This window comes from Apodemus sylvaticus, chromosome 7, assembly GCF_947179515.1.
Source record: "Apodemus sylvaticus chromosome 7, mApoSyl1.1, whole genome shotgun sequence".
NCBI lineage: Eukaryota > Metazoa > Chordata > Mammalia > Rodentia > Muridae > Apodemus > Apodemus sylvaticus.
Window position 1 is genome coordinate 117,028,879 of NC_067478.1, and position 21,339 is coordinate 117,050,217.

The following is a 21,339-nucleotide window of genomic DNA, read 5'->3' on the forward strand; positions in this document are numbered from 1 at the left end:
TATACATAATTTTAGTCACCCTTTCCTTATTTAATTCTTTGAATTCTAAATATGTGCATAAGTACACTTTATGTAATCATTATGATTAGACTTTAAAGAGTCCTTGATACACTGTGTGGTCTGTAACAGTCTTCTCACTCAGATGTTCCTGACATAATCATGTAAACACACCAGGACTGTACAGCATAGTAGCATCTAAGTGGCTAGGACACTAACTCCACACCTCTCCCAGGTAGACCTTTTCATTGTCATTTGCTCTCTCTATGCCAGTGTCCTTATGAATGGAATAGAAATGCTAATAAAACCAGTCTCAAAAGTTTTTCATCGGTTCCTAGTCTGTACTGGAAAGCACCTCAGTAGCAAACCGATACTGGTAATTTCAATCTGACTATTAAATGCCTCATTAATTTAAATGTGGAAATAATATTTTTCAGAGCCAATACAAAATTTAGCTAATCATTTTCCTGTTAATAGATACTTTCCTTAGTTGGACTTTAATATGTTACTACTATAGATAATTCCATTTAAATATTCAACACATACTTAAATTATTTATATATAATTTTTGTTATATAGATCAATAAAAATGTTTTTTCAGAGTTTTGATGAAATAATCAATTGCCTTTCTAAATGGCTGGGACACTGATATGGCTGAGTGCTTTCTGAATATTGCAATGCATGTGAGAGGGCCAAGAGTGACAGTTACCTACCTACCTGCCTTCTGCTACACTTCTGATGATTAGGAATTCAGATTTCTCACTTGATAAAGTTCTATATTCTTAGCAATATCCAGATATTTAGATGATTACAAAGTCAGTTTTGAAGGACACACTGTGTCTGTTCTAGTCAGAGTTTAAAAAAAAACCTGTTTATTTACATAAGTATTTGTAAAGTACTTACTCAATGATGTGCAAGATTTGATGGGTAGTTATTTAAGAGACCGACATTCTTCACATTCTATAAAACCCCCTCATTTGAATAGGAGAAACAAACACTCGAAAGCTATTTTAATATATTATGAACTGACCTATGATAGAAATATATAAATAATAAGTATAAAGAAGGGAAACTTAGTTTTTAAGGTTTGGGAATGACAAAAATAGTTCATAACAGATAATTTAGTTAGGATTCGGTAAGATAAATGACCATTTATCAAGTTTATCAAGAAGGAAATTAGTTTGAAGGCAAAGATAACGACCATCAAACAACACCATTGAAGTACCATTAAGTAAGTATTAAACTTCTTTTGTAGGAATAAGCCAGCCGTCTGTATTCCTGAATCATGCTACATATTGCCCTTACAGGTCAAAAATGCCATGCTAGCTGGGGCCATGGGAATCATTCTGTACTCTGATCCAGCTGACTACTTTGCCCCCGATGTGCAGCCATATCCCAAAGGATGGAACCTCCCTGGAGCTGCAGCCCAGAGAGGAAATGTATTAAATCTGAATGGGGCAGGTGACCCACTCACTCCAGGCTATCCAGCTAAAGGTAATGGTGAAATTTGTCAGTTTTCTCTTGCAAAATATTCCTTGCTATTCTAGGTATATAAAAACAAAGACACATTAAAATAAGAATTACAGTGAAACTAAACTTATATATGCCTTTATGTCATTTGGATTTTGATTGCTGGGAAATAAGTAATTTCTCCTGTATTATTTTGGTTTTAAACTTTCACCAGATGTAGACAGGGGAAGGATGTAGTGTCTAACTTCTTTTTTAAAAGCAGGATGAAGGTTCAGAAAACCTGATATTCATAATTGAAAGAATGCAGAATTTTAATCTTATAAGTTATATTTCTAAGGGACTTAAGGATTTTGTTATTTAGTCATAAATTTCTTTCTTTTTTTAAATGAGTTTTTATTATTTATTTATTTATTGGTTTTTTGAGACAGGGTTTCTCTGTATATCCCTGGCTGTCCTGGAACTCACTCTGTAGACCAGGCTGGCCTCTAACTCAGAAATCCGCCTGCCTCTGCCTCCTAAGTGCTGGGATTAAAGGCATGTACCACCACTGCCCGGCTTTAAATGAATTTTTAAAAAGTTACTTTAAATGACATTTAATCCTAGCACTTGGGAGGCACAGGCAGGCAGATCTTCATCAGTCTGAGTCCAGCTTGGTCTACAGAGTTCTAGAATACCCAAGGCCACACAGAGAAACTCTGTCTCAAATAATAAAAGTATGAAAAATGAAAAAAATCAAACAAACAAAGAAGTCACTTAAGTGTAAAATTTTTGGCACATGTGAAACTGTCTATCTCTACAATTAGATAACAATTATAACCACTCCCTCCTCAGACTGTTTCCTCTTATTCCCTTTCTTGCATTTCTTACTTCCTCAGTACCCATCTCTAGGCAATCAATGATCTACTTTTGAAGTATTAGCAGTTGTTTTTCAGATCCAGACATACTGGCATGTGTTTTCATTTATTTGTTTCTATTGTTCCATTGATTGGCTATGCCGTAGTTTATGCATATACTTGTTGCTGGATATCTGAGTTGTTTCTGTTTTGAAGCTTCTATAATGAATGTGTTTAAGCTTTTAATGAAATTTATATAATTTACTTTTATTTTCCTTATGCAAATACTTGGAAATCAAAGGGAAAAACACAGTGTTGGATGTATAATGTTTTAAGAAAAAAATTCAACTGGTGACATACTTGCTTGTCAATAGTGTGGTAATACTATTTAGTTCTGCATTCTAATAGGTAGTCAAATCCTCAAATTATTTATTCTTTTTACAGTATATTTTCCATATGTTCATTGAGGATTTTGCATATACATACAATGTATTTTGATTATATTTACCCCTCCCCCAACTTTTCTGAACCTTGACTTTCTCCTGTGTACCCCCTCCCAACGTCATGATTTTGGCTTCTTTGCTTTGGGAAACATGCTCTCAATGTCCTTCTTTTAACTGTAGACCACACAGTCCCCAAACTAACAGAGAGATCCACATGACTCTACCTCCAGAGTGCTTGGATTAAAGGCATGTGCCACATATTTACCTTTTAAAATTTTTATTTAATAACCCTCTGAATGCAATTAGTGTCACTCATATATACATAGGTATAGGACCTCTTTATTTTTTTTAAGACTATTGTGGATTTTTGGTCGTTCATCATGTGAATTTTAAAACTAGTTTAATTTATTTAACTTGTTTCTGAGACAGGGTCTTTCTGTTTCCCTGGCTATTGTTAAAACTTTCTATATAGACCAGGCTGACCTTGAACTCACGGAGATCCTCTTGTCTCTGCTGCCTGAGTGCTGGTATTGAAAGTATGCACCACTACATGCAGAAATGTTTTTAATTTTTGCATTTTTAATTTTGTATGTGTGTGCACATGTGTGCTTACTCACATAGCCATGAACATGCACACATGTGAATGTTTGTTCTCCTGTGCTAATGTGGGAGTATATGTGTATGTGTGTGTACATGCGTATGTTTGTCCTCCTGTGTTAGTGTGGCAGTCAGAGAAAAACTTTTTTTGGACTTAGTTTTCTCTTTCCATTATGTACCTGATAAGGACTGAATTCAGCTGATCAGACTTTGGAACAAATGCCCTAACCCACTGATCTCCCTCACCACACTGAAGTAGCTAATTGATTTCTGAAAACAAACAAACAAAAACGATCCCAAACAAAACAAAACAAATTTCCTTGAAATCTGAGAGTGAATGAAATTTGCATATTAATGCAGAGAGAAATGCTATGTTAAAATTTGGAACATTCTAACGTGGAGATAGATAGAACAAACTCTCCATTCTTTAATTTCTTTCAAAAATATTCTACAGTTACATTGTATGCATCATTATTTAACAGATTTATCCATAATCATACCAGAGAATTATGATTATGTAAGTTATACTTTAAAACTCAATTCTAGTTTCTCATTATTAATAGACACATGATATTGTACAGGAAATGAATTTACCTTGTATTAGATGAACTCACTGTTTTGACTAACAGCTTTAAGCCTCTGTAATTTTATTAGTTTTTACATAGATGACATTATTTGCAAATAGAGATGATTCTATTTGTTTATAGTATGATCATGTCTTGTTTCTTTTTCTTCCCTTATTAATTATACTTGTCAGCATATTCAGTAGAACTACAGTGGATATCCTCATTTTTATTATAACAGAAAGGCTTCAAGTAGCCTAATAAATATCATTTTAGCTCCAGATGTTTTGCCAGCTGAAAAAGGCTTTTTGAATACTAATATGACTATAGTGCTTCCCAAGATGTCATTTTTCTATGTATTGAGATATTAATTTCGGTATGTTTTTACTTTTGTTATAACATACTGATTTTCTATATTCAAAATCAATGGTAAATGTTATGATAAACCATAACTTGGTCCCAATGTATTGTGATTTTAAAAAATATAAGATTAGTGCTAATTTATTTTGAGAAGATTTTGTTTATGATCATAATTTATCAACATTTTCTTATGTTTTTGTGGCATGATATCAGAATAATGCTGAGATCTCATAACAAGTTGGGTACTATTAATTATTCCCTGGGTGTGGGTCTCTGTTTTTTTTTTCCATATGCTGTCAGAGTAAGCAAGATTATATTATATAAAATATTTTTGTTTGGATATTTAATTTATTTACATTTCAAATGTTATCCCCTCTCCAGGTTTCCCCTCTGCAAATTCCCTTACCCTGCTTCTATGAGGGTGATCCCCACCACCCTACCCTCTCTGTCTCACCACCCTAGCATTCCTCTACACTGGGACATCAAGCCTTCACAGGACCAAGGCCTTCCCCTCCCACTGATACCAGATAAGGCCTCTTCAGCTCCTTTAGTTCTTCCCCTAACTCTTCCATTGGGGTTCCTGTGCTCAGTCTGATGGCTGGCTGCGAGTATCCACATCTGTTTTGGTCAGGATTTGCCAGAGCCTCTTGGGAGACTCAGCTATATCAGGTTCCTATCAGCAAGCACTTCTTGGCATCAGCAACAGTGTCTGGGTTTGGTGTCCACATGTACTGGGATGGATCCCAGTAGCTGTCCAGTGGCCATGGATTACCTGGGTTAGCTGAAAGGGGGATGGAATGAAAAAGGATGGAGTGAGAGAAAAGGATGAAGCCAAGACAAAGTTTCTGATCAAGGTCCAAAGTTTAATATTCAGCACTGTGTTTATATACAGAAAGCTCACAGACCCATTCTTGGTTTCAACTGGATTGTGTTGCAAAGCAAGCTCAGTAGGATGTCTACTCCTCAAAGCTCCTGTAGGAAATTGCAAATGTGATGAGGCCAGATGACTCCATCTAGGTAATAAAACCATTGTTGGTCTGTTTAACCCACAAGGCTGAGAGAAAGGCACAATTCCCAATTTTTGTTTTTTAAAGATGAGCAGTTATCATTAGCTGGATGGGGGCATAAGATTTACTTTTTTTCCATAATCCTGTCTAGGGTATAGCATGGCCAGGTGACCATGCCTGTTTTAGGTTGGTGTCTATATTGCTCCTTCTCACCTGTCAGGGAGAATAAGCATAGCTTTTGATGTATGTCTCTGTCTTAGGTTGATAGGAGCTCAAGAACACTTTTACCATCTCTGACTACTGGCCTTCTATAGCACACTTTCCCCCATTCAGACCAAAGCTATAAAGGACATATGAATATGTACTCAATGCATTTCATCATAGTGATGAATAACTTCCATGGTGAATATCTGAACTTGCAGAACTCAATCTTGTGTGAAGGCAACCAATCTGTTTAAGATATAAGGTTGAAAAGTTAAAAGCAACAAGATTATAAGCCACGGGAAAGTGGATAATCAGTATTCAAACCATCCATGATTCTGTCCTTTTTCTCTTTTCCTTTTGGCTAGTGCTTCTTGAACTTTAGCCATAGAATCCTTACTATTCCTGAATGATCAATGTTAAAGTAACATTCTTTATGGAGATGGAGGGCTGTACATTGTCTCCCTGTTGAAGGAGTAAAAGATTAGGAGATTAACCACATGTACTGACACTTGTTCAAAATCCAGATCCTGTCCAAATTTATCCACTGCAAATATAAAGTCATAAAGAACTGTAACTAACTTCCAAATATGTCTCTGAAAATGTCCAGAACCAGCCTTCCAAATGAAGACTGTCATTTCTCTTTTTCCAATATTGGATTGATTTCTAGACCAGTCCATGACTGAGTCAGAATAACTGTCACATTAAAGGAAAGAGAAGAGTCATTATAACTTCTCTTTTTGATTAAATTTTCTAAGTTAGTTTCCACGGTCTCCATGTTCTCTGTCCCACAAGGTCTAAATGCTTGAAGCAAGGCAGCTTGTCCAATCTGAGATACAGGCAAGCAAAGGTGAGTCAAGAACATATATCCAATACAGCTTCCCAGTCACCATTGTCAGGGCACTCAGCAAGCTCACAGGTCAGCATCATTCTTTATCCCAGCATCAGCATGTCACACCAATAACTTGACAGCTAGCACCCTCCTGAAGCATCCTGGGGAAAAAAACACAAACATGCCCTCTTCCCCATATTAAATACCTGATATGGACCATGCCATATGCCAGTAAGTGGATTCTTCCATAGTTGTAGGGCGCCATAAACACTCAGCAGAGAGGTCCTTGGCATACAAATTTTAAAAATTTAAAAATAAAAAGCATGATTTAAATTATGTGGTGTATGGGGATATAATTCCCCACCTTTTTTTGTTTTTATGAAGATATTGCTTTAAAGTTCTATGGGCCTGTTCCACAATTCCTTGTCTTTTAGGATAATAAGGAATCCCAGTAATATAGGTAATATTAAATTGTCTAAAAACCATTTCAATTGCTTGACTGTAATAGCCAGTTTCATTATCTGTTTTTATTTGATTTAGAACACCAAGCATAGAAAAATGACACAGGCAATGACTAATTACATTTTTAGTTGCTTCTAGACAACACGCAGTTGCAACTAGAAAGCCTGAAAATGAGTCAAGTCACATGTACATATTTTAATTTTCCAAAATCAGAAATATGAGTAACATCCATTTGCAATAATTGATATAGTATAAGTCCTCAAGGATTAACACCATTATGTGGTACAGGTAGAAATTCAGGATATATTTTTACAATTCGACATATTCTCTAAAAATATCAAATTGTCTCAAGATATTACTATTTTGATGTTGCAAAGAATGAGATTGTACGGCCAATAATTCCTGTGTAAGGCCTATAATCTGCCTGTTATACAAATCCGCTGTTGCATTGCCCTAAGGGGTCAGTCCAGGCAATCCAGTATGAGCTCTGAAATGTCCTATAAAGTAAGAAATAGTGCATGTTTCTTAAATTAAGCTGTACTTTTATAAAAACCTTTAAAATTTGAGAATTAACAGTATCTAAAAAAAGGAACAATTTCATGCAATTATAAACCATGAGCTATATATTGGCTATCAGTATACAAATTAAAAGCTTGATTTTTCAACATTTTAAAACAGTAGCTACAACACATAATTCAATTATGTGTGAAGCAGGGTAGAGACTCAAGAGAATAAATATGTGATACCATTATATATGTTTCTCTCCCATTAGATGAGCTGTTCATAGTATAATAAATGCATTCTTAGTCAGGTGGATGTGTAAATTTACATGAAATAAAAAAGTATGCATATTCTAAGAAATGGTTTTTGGATAATAATTATCAATTTTTCTTATAAATTTGCACATGCAATAGGCCAAATATCAGTATTCTGCAATAACCAATTTAATTGCTGTTTAGAATGAGGGATAAAATGTTTCATCAGGTTCTTAAGAAATTCTTTCCAAAATACTTTCATGACTCTGTCCTACAATTCTGTAGGATAGCACATACACACAGCAACAGCTTCATAATAGGGTGTTCATACTTTACATGGAGTTGAAAAAAGATGAATCCACATTAATGGTACCTTTTGCCAAAGAATTGCTGTGGGCACATGAGTAGCAATGACGTAAACATCCAACAATTGGTCATAGTCTATATAATGTACCTGAGTAGCTTCCTCTACTTTCTGCAAAGCTAGTCATCCCTCACCAGTTAATTGTCCAGGGGAATTAGAATTTGCACTCTTCTTGGGGAATATCAAACAGAGACTTAAGTTTTCCTGTAATAAGGTTAAGATGATGTCTTAGCCAATTAATATTTAACAGCTTTTAAAAAGCATTTAAAGTAACTGCATTATCTCTTCTTACTTGAATTTTCCATGCCACAATTTGTTTAGGAAATAACTGAGGCCTCAAATATTGAAAAAGATATAGTCTTTGAATCTTTTCTGGAGCAACCACTACTCTCCAAAATTTTAATGCTCATTGCATAAGAGCAAAGACTTGTAGTAAAATTCCATCAGAGGGATCAGCTAATAAAATATCCATAGAATGAATAATATATATTAAAGGATTCAAAGTTCTAACTTCTTGTATTGAAGCAGAAACAAATTTTACATAATGTAAGGCTATTAACCATTCCTTGAAGCAAAACTTTCCAATAATATTGCTTCACGGGTTCTTCAATATAAGCAAGCTCACTAAACGTAAACCTCCCAGTGACTAAAATGCAAGGGAACAGTATAAAAATAATCTTCCAAATTCATAATAGTTCTTTATGTGTTTCCTGGAATGGCAGATAGAGGAGACAAGCCAAACTGTAATGCCTCCACAAGTTCCATAGCCTCATTAACCTTTTGTAAATCTTAATGTTGGAACTTTGTTTTACATTAGTAGAATAATGAGTCCCTTGGAGGTGAGTGAGTACATTAGCTCCAGTGTTTATTAATCCTTCAAAGCCTTTTTTCTTCAATTAGTATTTTAAGGTTAGGTCTTTTATTAGTAATAGATTGAACCCAGTACACATAAGAGGAACCAAAGCCACCTTGTCCTCTCTCACTCTTAACAAATTTGGAAGGTAGCAGATGCAAGGGAACTAGAATAAGTTAAGCAATTATTTTGTTAGCAGGTTCAGTTATCATGCCATGGGGAAAAGCAGCCATAATTTTTATTTCTCCCTCATAATCATTATCTATAGCACCTGGATAGATCTGTAATCCTTTTATAATAATGCTACTTCAGCCTAGAAGTAACCTTCATGTCCTTGGAGGCAAGGGCCCCAAAACTCTTGTAAGCAGGGTTTCTGGGTGGTGGTGCAGGGTCCAATCCAGCACTTCCTGGGTTTGCTCTGATAAGTTCAGAAGTGGATTTCCATGGCATGGCTAGGAAGCAGCTTCCAGGCCCAAAAAGCTGCCCATTGTTGAGTATCTTGGGGTCTGAGGCTGACCACTCTTTCCCAAGGAACAAGCAAGTAGATAAACATGTTTCTAGGAGCTAATCAGCATTACCAAGACAAAAGGAGTGCCAAGAAAGCCTCCACTCAACTAGATCTGAGCATCAACATAATTGTAAATGTTTCTTAATCTGGGCCTATTTCCTGAGGCCTGGCCCAATGATTACCTTTTCTGTACTGAGGACAGATCCCAAGGGAGTGATTCTGCTGTCTATGTCTCTATTTTTTGGACCCTCTTTCCAAAACTGACTTATACCCCAATGCTTAAGACATTCCTTATCACCTCAGCATTGTGAAAGCACTGCTTGTACTGTAGTCCTCTACAAGGCAGCAGCCATAGCAAGACCCTGATTGTATGAGGGTCCAATTTCTGTCTTGAAAAGTTCTATCAGCTGCTTTTAACAGCTCATCTTGACCCTGTTAGATAAACTCTCACTGAATTCTCCTTTCCATTCTTGGGGGGTTAAATTTGCTTCTACAACTGCATCCAATAAAGCTTGTGTACTGTGCTACAGCTGTTTTTAACGCTTTTATTACTCTTGCAATCATCTCCAATTGCTTGATTTTTTTCTTAACTTCAAATATGGGAGAGTTAAAAATCCTGAGCCTGTGATCAAACTGCAAACTGCAGTCAATGGAACACTGGAAGTTAAAGTCTCCCTTGAAACACCAGAGCACAACCATAACTTTGGAAAGCAAAGCATAATCTCTGAAAATCTAGTCTCTCCAAAATCAACACCAAGTCCATCACCTCCATGCTACAAAGATTTTGGTTGTCAGTTCCTGCACATGAATGTACGATGGTCTAATCCCTGACTTTAGTGGGAGTGCTTCAAGTTTATCTTCATTTGGGATGATGTTAGCTATCATGTTGTATATTGCTTTTACTATGTTTAGGTATGGGCCTTGAATTCCCGATCTTTCCAAGACTTTTAAAAATGAAGGGATGTTGAATTTTGTTAATGCTTTTTTTTTCAGCGTCTAATGTTATGATCATGTGATTTTTTTCCCTTTGAGTTTGTTTATGTAGTGGATTACATTGATGGATTCTGTATATTGAACCATCCATGTATCACTGGAATTAAGTCTACTTGATCTTGGTGAATGATTATTTTGATGTGTTTTTTGGATTCAGTTTCAAGGATTTTATTGAATATTTTTGCATCAAGATTCGTAAGGAAATTAGTCTGAAGTTATTTTTCTTTGTGGGGTCTTTGTGAAGCTTTGCTATCAGCATAACTGTGGCTGCATAGAACGAATTGGGTAGTGTTCATTTTATTTGTATTTTGTCGAAAAGTTTGAAGAGTATTGGTATTAGATCTTCTTTGAAGTTCTGATAGAATTCTTCTCTAAAACCATCTGATCCTGGACTTTTCTTGATTGGGAGACATTTAATTACTGCTTCTATTTCGTTAGGGGTTATGAGACTGTTTAGATGGTTTATCTGATCCTGGTTTAATTTTGGTACCTGGTATCTGTCGAGAAAATTGTCTATTTCATTCACATTTTCCCCTTTTGTTGAGTATAGGCTTTTGAGGTAGGATCTGATAATATTTTGAATTTCCTCAACTCTGATTCACATTTCCTTTCTTATTTTATTAATTTGAATAGTAATCTGTGCCCTCTGGTCAGTCTGGCTAAGGGTTTATATAACTTACTGATTTTCTCAACGAACCAGCGCCTAGTTTGCTTGATTCTTCGTATAGTTCTTTTTGTTTCTATTTGGTTAATTTCAGCACTGATTGTGATTATTTCCTGCCATCTCCTGCTATTGTGTGTATTTGCTTCTCTTTGTTCTAGAGCTTTAGGTATTCAGTTAAGCTGCTAGGGTAAGCTCTCTCCAGTTTCTTTTTGGATGCACTTAGAGCTATGTGTTTTTATCTTAGCACTGCTTTCACTGTTCCCCATAAGTTTGGGTATGTTGTGTGTTCACTTTCTTTCTTCCTTCCTTCCTTCCTTCCTTCCTTCCTTCCTTCCTTCCTTCCTTCCTTCCTTCCTTCCTTCCTTCCTTCCTTTCTTTCTTTCTTTCTTTCTTTCTTTCTTTCTTTCTTTCTTTCTTTCTTTCTTTCTTTCTTCCAAGTTATCATGGAGTAGAGTGTTCAGCTTCGATGTGTATGTGAGCTTTCTGTTGGTTTTGTTATTTAAGAACAGGCTTAGTCTGTAGTGATATGATAAGATGCATGGGATTATTTCAATCTTCTTGTATCTTTTGAGGCCTGTTTTGTGACCGATTATATCATCAGTTTTGAAGAAGGTCCCATGGGGTGCTGAGAAGGAGGTATATTCTTTTGTGTTAGGACAATATGTCCAATAGATATCTATTAAATGCATTTAGTTCATAACTTCTGTTACTTTTACTGTGTTTCTGTTTAATTTGTTTCCATGATCTGTTTGTCCTTTGATGAGAGTGATGTGTTGAAATCTCCCATTATTATTATATGATGTGCAATGTATGTTTGAACTTTAGTAAAGTTTCTTTTATGAATGTGAGCTTCCTCTGCATTTGGAGCATAGATGTTCAGAATTGAGAATTCAACTTGGATTTTTCCTTTGATGAGTATGAAGTGTCCTTCCTTATATTATTTTATATCTTTTGGTGGAAAGTTCGTTTTATTCGATAACAACCCCTGGTTGTTCTTGGAACCATTTTCTTGGAAAATTCTTTTTTCCAAGCTTTTACTCTGAGGTAGTGTCTGTCTTTGGCTCTGAGGTGTGCTTTCTGAATCCAGCAAAATGCTGTGTCCGGTTTATGTATCCAGTTTGTTAGTCTATGAATTTTTATTGGGGAACTGAGTCCATTGATGTTAAGAGATATTAAGGATCAGTGATTGTTGATTCCTCTTATTTTTGTTGTTAGAGGTAGAATTATGTCTGTGTGCCTATAGTGTTTTGGGTTTGTTGAAAGAAGATTGTTTTCTAGCTTTTTCTAGGGTATCCTTTTTCTCCTTGTGTTGGAGTTTTCCATCTATTATCCTTTGTAGGGCTGGATTTGTGGAAAGACATTTTGTAAATTTGGTTTTGTCATGGAATATTTAGGTTTTCCAAATATGGTAATTGAGATTTTTGCTGGGTATAGTAGCCTGGGCTGGCATTTGTGTTCTCTTAGGGCCTGTATAACATCTGTCTAGTATCTTCTAGCTTTCTTAGTCTCTGGTGAGAAGTCTGTTGTGATTCTTATAGGTCTGACTTTATTTGTTACTTGACCTTTCCCCTTTACTTCCTTTATTATTCTTTCTTTGTTTTGTGCATTTGGTGTTTTGACTATTCTGTGACAGGGAGAGTTTCTTTTCTTGTCTAATCTATTTGGAGTTTTGTAGACTTTTTGTGTGTTTATGGGCATCTTTTTCTTCAGGTTAGGGAAATTTTCTTCTATAATTTTGTTGATATTTAGTGTCCCTTTAAGTTGGGAATCTTCCCTCTCTTCTATACCTTTTATCCTTAGGTTTGGTCTTCTCGTGGTGTCCTGGATTTCCTAGATGTGTTTGGTTAGGAGGTTTTTGCATTTTGCATTTTCTTTGACTGATGTGTCAATGTTTTCTATGATATCTTCAGCACCTGAGATTCTCTCCTCTATCTCTTGTATTCTGTTGTTGATGCTTGCATCTATTATTCTTGATCTCTTTCCTGGGTTTTCTATCTTTAGATTTGTCTCCCTTTGTGATTTCCTTATTGTATCTATTTCCATTTTTAACTCATGGATGGTTTTGTTTAATTCTTCCACCTCTTTGGCTGTGTTTTCCTGTAATTCTTTAAGGAAATTTTGTGTTTCCTCTTTAAGGGATTCTACCTATGTTCTTCTGTGTTTCTTTAAGGGAATTATTTATATCCTTCTTAAAGTCCTCTATCAACATCCCAAGATGTGATTTTAAATCAGAATCTTGGTTTTCCAGTGTGTTGGGGTATCCACAGCTTGCAGGGGATGGGAAACCTGGGTTGGCATGACCCGAAGCTACCTTGGTTTCTGTTACTTTTGTTTCTTGCACTTGCCTCCTGCTATCTGGTTATCTCTAGTGTTATGTCTCTTTGGCTTGTCCCTCCTGTTAGCCTGTGGGTCAGCACTTCTGAGAGACCAGTTCTCTCTGAAAGTAACTTGGGTATGGAGAGCTGTGGCACAGGGTCAGCTCTGGGGTATAGACAGAAACTGGAAGGATCCTGTCCTGACTGTTCCTGGTTCCTGGGTCCTCATGGCTCTCGGCAGATCCGTCTTGGGTCAGAAATTTAGCAGAAGTCATCGTGTGCTCTCAGGTGTGTCAGGACTTTTGGGAGACCAGCTCTCTCCCGGCGGGGTTTGGGAACAGAGAGCTTTGTCACAGTCAGCTCTGGCTGCAGATGGAAACCAGAAGGATCTATATAAAATATTTTATTTGTATTTCTCTACAATCACTATTCCTTAATATCTCTTAAAATCAGTGGACTCAATTACCCAATAAAAAGACACACTAACAGAAATACTTTTCACGTACAGCTTCAATTTTATGAGAAAATGTTTCTAATTCCTCTTTCAATTAATTTAGTAACTTTCTTATGTCTACCACTTTATCTGCATTATTTTTCATGATAATCTTTAATTTTAATGTTTTTCTATATATTTCTCCTATTTTATCAGAAATGTTTTCTATGTAAATCTGTGATTTTATCACAAAATATTTTTAATTCCACCTTCAATTAATTTAGAAAGTTTTTTTCATATGTACCATTTTATCTGTACAATTTTCCATGAAATAGTCTATTTCAACATGTTTATCTATATATTTCTTGAATTTTATCAGAAATATTTTCCACATAAATCTTCAATTATACTTGCAAATATTTATAATTCCACTTTCAATAAACTTAGAATTATTTTTATGCCTACCATTTTATGTATATAATTTTTCATGAAAAAGTCAATTTTAACATGTTTTTCTATTTATTTCTTAAATTTTATCAGAAATATTTTTCATTTAAATTATCAACTTTGTCAGAAAATGTTTATAATTCCACTTTTGATTAACTTAGGAATACTTTTATACCTACCATTATTATATCTATATATAAAATTTTCCATGATAATATTCAATTTTAATATGTTTTTCTACATTTTTTCTACAATTTTATCAGAAATATTTTCCACGTAAATCTTCAATTCTATCAAAAATGTTTCTACTTCCTTTTTTGATTAATTTAGCAATACTTTTAATATCTACCACTTTACTCTTCAACTTTCCAGAAAAATTGTCAATTTTAACATTTTTTCTATATATCTCTTCTATTTTATCAGAAATATTTTCCGTGTAAATCTTCAATTTTATAATAAATTTTTGATTATTTTTTCAATAAAAGAACATGCTTTCCAAAAATATATTTTAGATATTAATAATCTATTAAATGTAGAGTTGGTGAAAATCTTTTCTGATTTTATAGACTTCCACTTTGTCTAATTAAGTGTCCTTTTCATCATAGTTTTTTTTTCCACGAGGTCCCATTTATTAATTGTTGATCTTGGTGCCTGTGCTATCAGTATTCTATTCAGAAGTTTGTCTCCTGTGTCAACAATGCATACAAAGCTATTCTCCACTCTCTCATGTATCTGGATTTATGTTGAAGTCTTTGATCCACTTAGATTTAAGTTTTATGCAGTGTGATAGGTGTATTAGTCAGGGTTCTCTAGCATCACAGAACATATGGGTAGTCTCTATATAGTTACGGAATTAGTCAATGACTTACAGCTTGTAGTCCAACTCCCCAACAATGGTCAGCAGCAGCTGTGGATGGAAGTCCAAGAATCTAGAAGTTGCTCTGTCCCACGAGGCAAGCAGGCAAGGAAGAGTGTGTGAGTCTTCCAATATCCTTATGAAGGTCTCCAGCAGAGGGTGTGGCCCAGATTGAAGACATGTGCCACCATACCTTTAATCCCAGATGATCTTGAACTCTGAGATCTCCTGGTCTTAAACTTCTGGAATTCAGATCCATTATGCTTCAAGATCTCCATGCCAAGATCCAAGTCAGGAACTTGTATCTCTGAGCCTCCTGATTAGGATCATAGGTGAACCTTCCAATTATTGATTTTAGTTCATTCCAAATAAAGTCAAGTTGACAACCAAGAATAGCCACTACAATAGATAAGGATCTATTTATATTCTTCTACATGCAGTCATTCAGTTTAAAGAGCACCATTTGTTGAAGATGCTGCCTTTTTTTTTTTACAGTTGTATTTCGGGATTCTATTTATAAAATCAGGACTCCAAATGTGTTTGGATTTATCTCTGAGTCTTCAATTTAATTTTATTGATCAATATTACTGTTTTTGTGCCAATATCATGCAGTTTTTAATACTAACACTATAGCTCTGTGATTTAAATTGTGGTTGAAATTGGGAAATGGGACCTCCAGCAGGTTTTTTGTTTGTTTATTGTCAAGGTTGGTTTTATCTGTCATGTGTTTTGTTTTGTTTTCCATATGAAGTTGAGAATAGTTTTATCAAGGTCTGTCTAGAACTGTGTTGGAATTTTAATGGGGATTGCCAAGAATCTGTAGATTGCTCTCTGATAGAATGACCATCTATATTATGTTAATCATACCAATCCAAGAACATGAGAGATCTTTCCATCTTCTGATATCTTCTTCATGTTCTTTCTTCAAAGACTTAAAGTTTTGTCATAACAGTCTTTAACTTGCTTAGCTAAATTCACCTCAATGTACTTTATATGATTGTGGCTATTGTAAAGTGTGTTCTTTCCCTGATTTTGTTCTCAGTCCATTTGTCATTTGTATAAATAAAGGCTACTGATTTTTTTGTTGTTGTTGTTATTGCTGCTGTTTGTTTTTTCGAAACAGGGTTTCTCTGTGTAGCCCTGGCTTTCCTGGAACTCACTCTCTATACCAGGCTAGCCTCGAACTCAAAAATCTGCCTGCCTCTGCCTCCCAAGTGCTGGGATTAAAGGTGTGTGCACCACCATTGCCTTTTTTTTTTTTTTTTTTTTTTTTTTTTTAGTTAATCTTCTATTCAGCTACTTTGGTGAAACCATTTATTAGCTTTAAGGCTTTAAGAGTTCTCTGGGGGAATTTGTAGTGTCACTTATGAAAACTATTATATCATTTGCAAATAATGATACTTTAACTTCTTCTTTTCCAATTTGTATCCCCTTGATCCCCTTGATATTTGTCAGTTGTCATAGTCCTCAAGCTAAGATGTCAGGACCTATATTGAAGAGATATGGAGAATGGACAATTTCTTATTCCCAATTTTAGTGGAAATGTGTGTGTGTGTGTGTGTGTTTAACAAAATTTCCAGTAGTATTATGCTCAATTTTCTGAGGACCCACCAAACTGATTTCTAGAGTGGTTGTACCAGCTTGCAATCCCATGAGCAGTTGAGGAGTGTTCCTCTTTCTCCACATCCTTGCCAGCACTGCTGTCTCCTGAGTTTTTGATCTTAGCCATTCTGACTGGTGTGATGTCAAATCTCAGAATTGTTTTGATTTGCATTTCTCTGATGACTAAGGATTTTGAGCATTTCTTTAGGTTCTTGGTGACTAAGGTGCTTCTCAGTCATTCATTATTCCTCAGTTGAAAATTCTTTGTTTAACTCTGTACCCCATTTTTAATAGGGTTATTTGTTTCTCTGGAGTCTAACTTCTTGAGTGCTTTGTATATATTAGATATTAGCCCTCTGTCAAATGTAGGGTTCGTAAAGACCTTTTCCCAATATGTTGGTTGACATTTTGTCCTATTGACAGTGTTCTTTGCCTTACAGAAACTTTGTAATTTTATGAGGTCCCATTTGCCAATTCTTTATTTTAGAGCATAAACTATTGGTGTTCTGTTCAGGAAAATTTCCCCTGTGCCCATGTGCTTGAGGCTCATCCCCATTTGCTTTTCTATCAGTTTCAGTGTATCTGGTTTTATGTGGAGGTCCTTGATCCACTTGGACTTGAACTTTGTACAAGGAGATAAGAATGGATTGATTTGGATTCTTCTGCATGCTAACCACCAGTTGAACCAGCACCATTTGTTGAAAAGGCTATCTTTTTTCCCCTGGATGATTTTAGCTCCATTGTCAAAGATCAAGTGACGATAGGTGTGTGGATTCATTTCTGGTCTTCAATTCTATTCCATTGATCTACCTGTCTGTCACTGTACCAGTACCATGCAGTTTTTATCACTATTGCTCGGTAGTACTGCTTTGGGTCCAGGATACTGATTCCCCCAGAAGATCTTTTATTGTTAAAAACTGTTTTAGCCATCCTGGTTTTTTTGTTATTCCAGATGAATTTGAGAATTGCTCTTTTTAACTCTATGAAGATTTGAGTTGGAATTTTGATGGAGATTGCATTGAATTTGTAGAATGCTTTTAGCAAGACGGCCATTTTTACTGTATTAATCCTTCCAATCCATGAGCATGGTAGATCTTTCCATCTTCTGAGGTCTTCTTCAATTTCTTTCTTCAGAGACTCAAAGTTCTCATCATACAGATCTTTAACTTGTTTGGTTAGAGTTGCACCAAGAGATTTTATGTTGTTTGTGACCACTCCTGGGAATATACCCAAAGGATTCTCCAGCATGTAATAAGGACACATGCTCCACTATGTTCATAGCAGCCTTCTTTATAATAGCTGGAAGCTGGAAAGAACCCAGACGTCCCTCAAAAGAGGAATGGATACAGAAAATGTGGTACATTTACACAATGGTATGCTACTCAGCTATTAAAAACAATCAATTCATGAAATACTTAAGCAAATGGATGGAACTAGAAAATATCATCCTAATTCAAGACCCATACCTAAACACAATTAAAGCAATATACAGCAAACCAGTAGCCAACATCAAATTAAATGGAGAGAAACTTGAAGCAATCCCACTAAAATCAGGGACTAGACAAGGCTGCCCTCTCTCTCCATATCTTTTCAATATAGTACTTGAAGTCCTAGCTAGAGCAATTAGACAACATAAGGAGGTCAAAAGTATAAAAATTGGTAAGGAAGAAGTAAAATTATCACTATTTGCAGATGACATGATAGCATACTTAAGTGACCCAAAAAACTCCACCAGAGAACTCCTACAGCTGATAAACAACTTCAGCAAAGTGGCAGGTTATAAAATCAACTCAAGCAAATCAGTTGCCTTCCTATACTCAAAGGATAAGCAGGCTGAGAAAGAAGTTAGGGAAATGACACCCTTCACAATAGCCACAAACAATATAAAGTATCTTGGTGTGACTCTAACCAAACAACTGACAGATCTTTACGACAAGAACTTCAGGTCTCTGAAGAAGGAAATCGAAGAAGACCTCAGAAATTGGAAAAATCTGCCATGCTCATGGATTGGCAGGATTAATATATTTAAAATGGCCATCTTGTCAAAAGCAATATACAGATTCAATGCAATCCCCAACAAAATCCCAACTCAGTTCTTCACAGAATTGGAAAAAGTAATTCTCAAATTTATCTGGAATAACAAAAAACCCAGGATAGCTAAAACTATTCTCAACAGTTAAAGAACTGCGGGTATTAGTATCCCAGACCTCAAGCAATACTACAGAGCAATAGTGTTAAAAACTGCATGGTATTGGCACAGGGACAGGCAAGTGGACCAATAGAATAGAATTGAAGACCCAGAAATGAATCCACACACCTATGGTCCCTTGATCTTCGACAAAGGAGCCAAAAACATCCAATGGAAAAAAGATAGCCTTTTCAACAAATGGTGCTGGCTCAACTGGAGGTCAGCATGCAGGAGAATGCGAATTGATCCACTCTTATCTACTTGTACTAAGCTCAACTCCAAATGGATCAAGGACCTCCACATAAAACCAGACACACTGAAACTAATAGAAAAGAAACTGGGGAAAACCCTTGAGGACATAGTCACATGGGAAAAGTTCCTGAACAGAACACCAATAGCTTATGCTCTAAGATCAAGAATTGACAAATGGAATCTCATAAAATTACAAAGTTTCTGTAAGGCAAAGGACACCATCAAAAGGACAAAACAGCAACCAACAAATTGGGAAAAGATCTTCACCAACCCTACATCCGATAGCCCCAAGGAACCAAATAACCCTATTAAAAATGGGGTACAGACCTAAACAAAGAATTTTCACCTGAAGAAATTCGGATGGCTGAGAAGCACCTTAAGAAATGCTCAACATCATTAGCCATTAGGGAAACGCAGATCAAAACAACCCTGAGATTTCACCTCACACCAGTTAGAATGGCTAAGGTTAAAAACTCAGGAGACAGCAGGTGTTGGCGAGGATGTGGAGAAAGAGGAACACTCCTTCACTGCAGGTGGGATTGTAAGATGGTACAACCACTATGGAAATCAGTCTGGCAGTTTCTAAGAAAACTGGGCATGACACTTCCGGAGGACCCTGTTATACCTCTCCTGGGCATATACCCAGAGGATTCCCCAGCATGCAACAAGGACACATGCTCCACTGTGTTTGTAGCAGCCTTATTTATAATAGCCAGAAGCTGGAAAGAACCCAGATATCCATCAATGGAGGAATGGATACAGAAAATGTGTTATATATACACAATGGAGTACAATTCAGCAATTAAAAACAATGAATTCATGAATTTTTCAGGCAAATGGATGGAACTGGAAAATATCACCCTAAGTGAAGTAATGCAATCACAAAAGAATATACATGGAATGCAATCACTAATAAGTGGATATTAATTAGCCCTGAAGCTCTGAATACTGAAGATAAAATTAGCATATCAAATGATTCCCATGAAGAAGGAAGAAGAGGGCCCTGATCCTGGAAAGGCTTAATCCAGCATAGTAGAGGAGTATCAGGACAGAGAAAAGGGAGGGGGAAAGACAGGAGAATGGATGGAGAGAAGAGGACTTATGGAACATATGGGGTGGAGGACTGGGAAAGGGGAAGGCTTCTAGAATGTAAACAAAGAATATAGAAAATAAATAAAAAAATTAAAAAAAAAAGAAAATATCATCCTGAGTGAGGTAACCCAATCACAAAAGAACACATATGGTGTGCACTCATTTATAAGCGGGTATTAGCCTAGATGCTCGGAATACCCAAGATTCAATTCACAGACCACATGAAGCTCTAGAAGAAGAAAGAACAAAGTATGGTCCTTCTTAGAAGGGGGAACAAAATACCATAGGAGGATATACAGAGACAAAGTGTGGAGCAGAGACTGAAGGAAAGACCATCCAGATGCTGCCCCTCCTAAGGATCCATCTCATATATAGAAACAAAGACCAGACACTATTGTGCATGCCCACAAGTGCTCGCTGAAAAGAGGTGGGCATAACTGTCACCTGGGAGGCTCTACCAATACATGACAAATACAGAGGTGGACACTCTCAGCCAACCATTGAGCTGAGCACAGGAGCCCCAATGAAGGAGCTAGAGAAAGGACCCAAAGAGCTGAAGGGGTTTACAGTGCCATAAGGGGAACACCAATTTGAACCACCCAGTATCCCCAGAGCTCCCAGGGACTAAACCACCAACCAAAGAGTACACATGGAAGGACTCGTGGCTCTGAACCTATAAGCCAGCCCTAAATAAATGTTGCCCTTATAAGAATTGCCTTGGTCATGATGTCTGTTTATAGCAATAAAACCCTAAGACATAAGTTGGTACCAGGGACTGAGGTATTGCTGTGATAGGCCTGACCATTCTTACGTTTGGAAAAATGTGTATTTGGGGGGCTTTCTATTTGGAAAGCATTGGGATGATTTAAGTAGGGCTTAATGGGATGTCCTAGAAGCAATATGGAAGACTGTGTTGCTGTGAGTGATTTGAACTGTGCTAACCTGGCCCAAGATGTTTCAATGGAGAATTTCTATTCGGTATGTAGCCAAAAGACTGTTTTGTGGTATGTTGGTGAAGAATGTGGCTAATTTTTATTGCCCTTGTCAGAAGAGTCTGCCTGAGTCTAAGGTGAAGAGATTCATATTAATTGCACTGACAATGGAAGTCTCAGAAACACCCATCATAGACTTTGTTCTCTAGTTAAGTCTCATGAAGAGCATTTTAAACAAGAATAGCAAGCTAAGAAAAGGGAAATATAAAATATATGGTTCATGTATTAAAGGGTCACCAGGGACTAAAATGTAGCTGAAT

The 21,339-nt window shown here is 36.2% G+C and overlaps 1 protein-coding gene across 1 annotated transcript in view; it reads left to right on the top strand.

The window, feature by feature from the left end:
• Naalad2 (N-acetylated alpha-linked acidic dipeptidase 2) overlaps window positions 1-21,339 on the top strand; it is a 92,863-nt gene that overhangs the window by 7,400 nt on the left and 64,124 nt on the right. Inside the window, exon 6 of the mRNA XM_052189054.1 lies at window positions 1,305-1,491. Within this exon, the coding sequence (XP_052045014.1) occupies window positions 1,305-1,491 (187 nt within the window). The remainder of the gene's footprint in view (window positions 1-1,304; window positions 1,492-21,339) is intronic.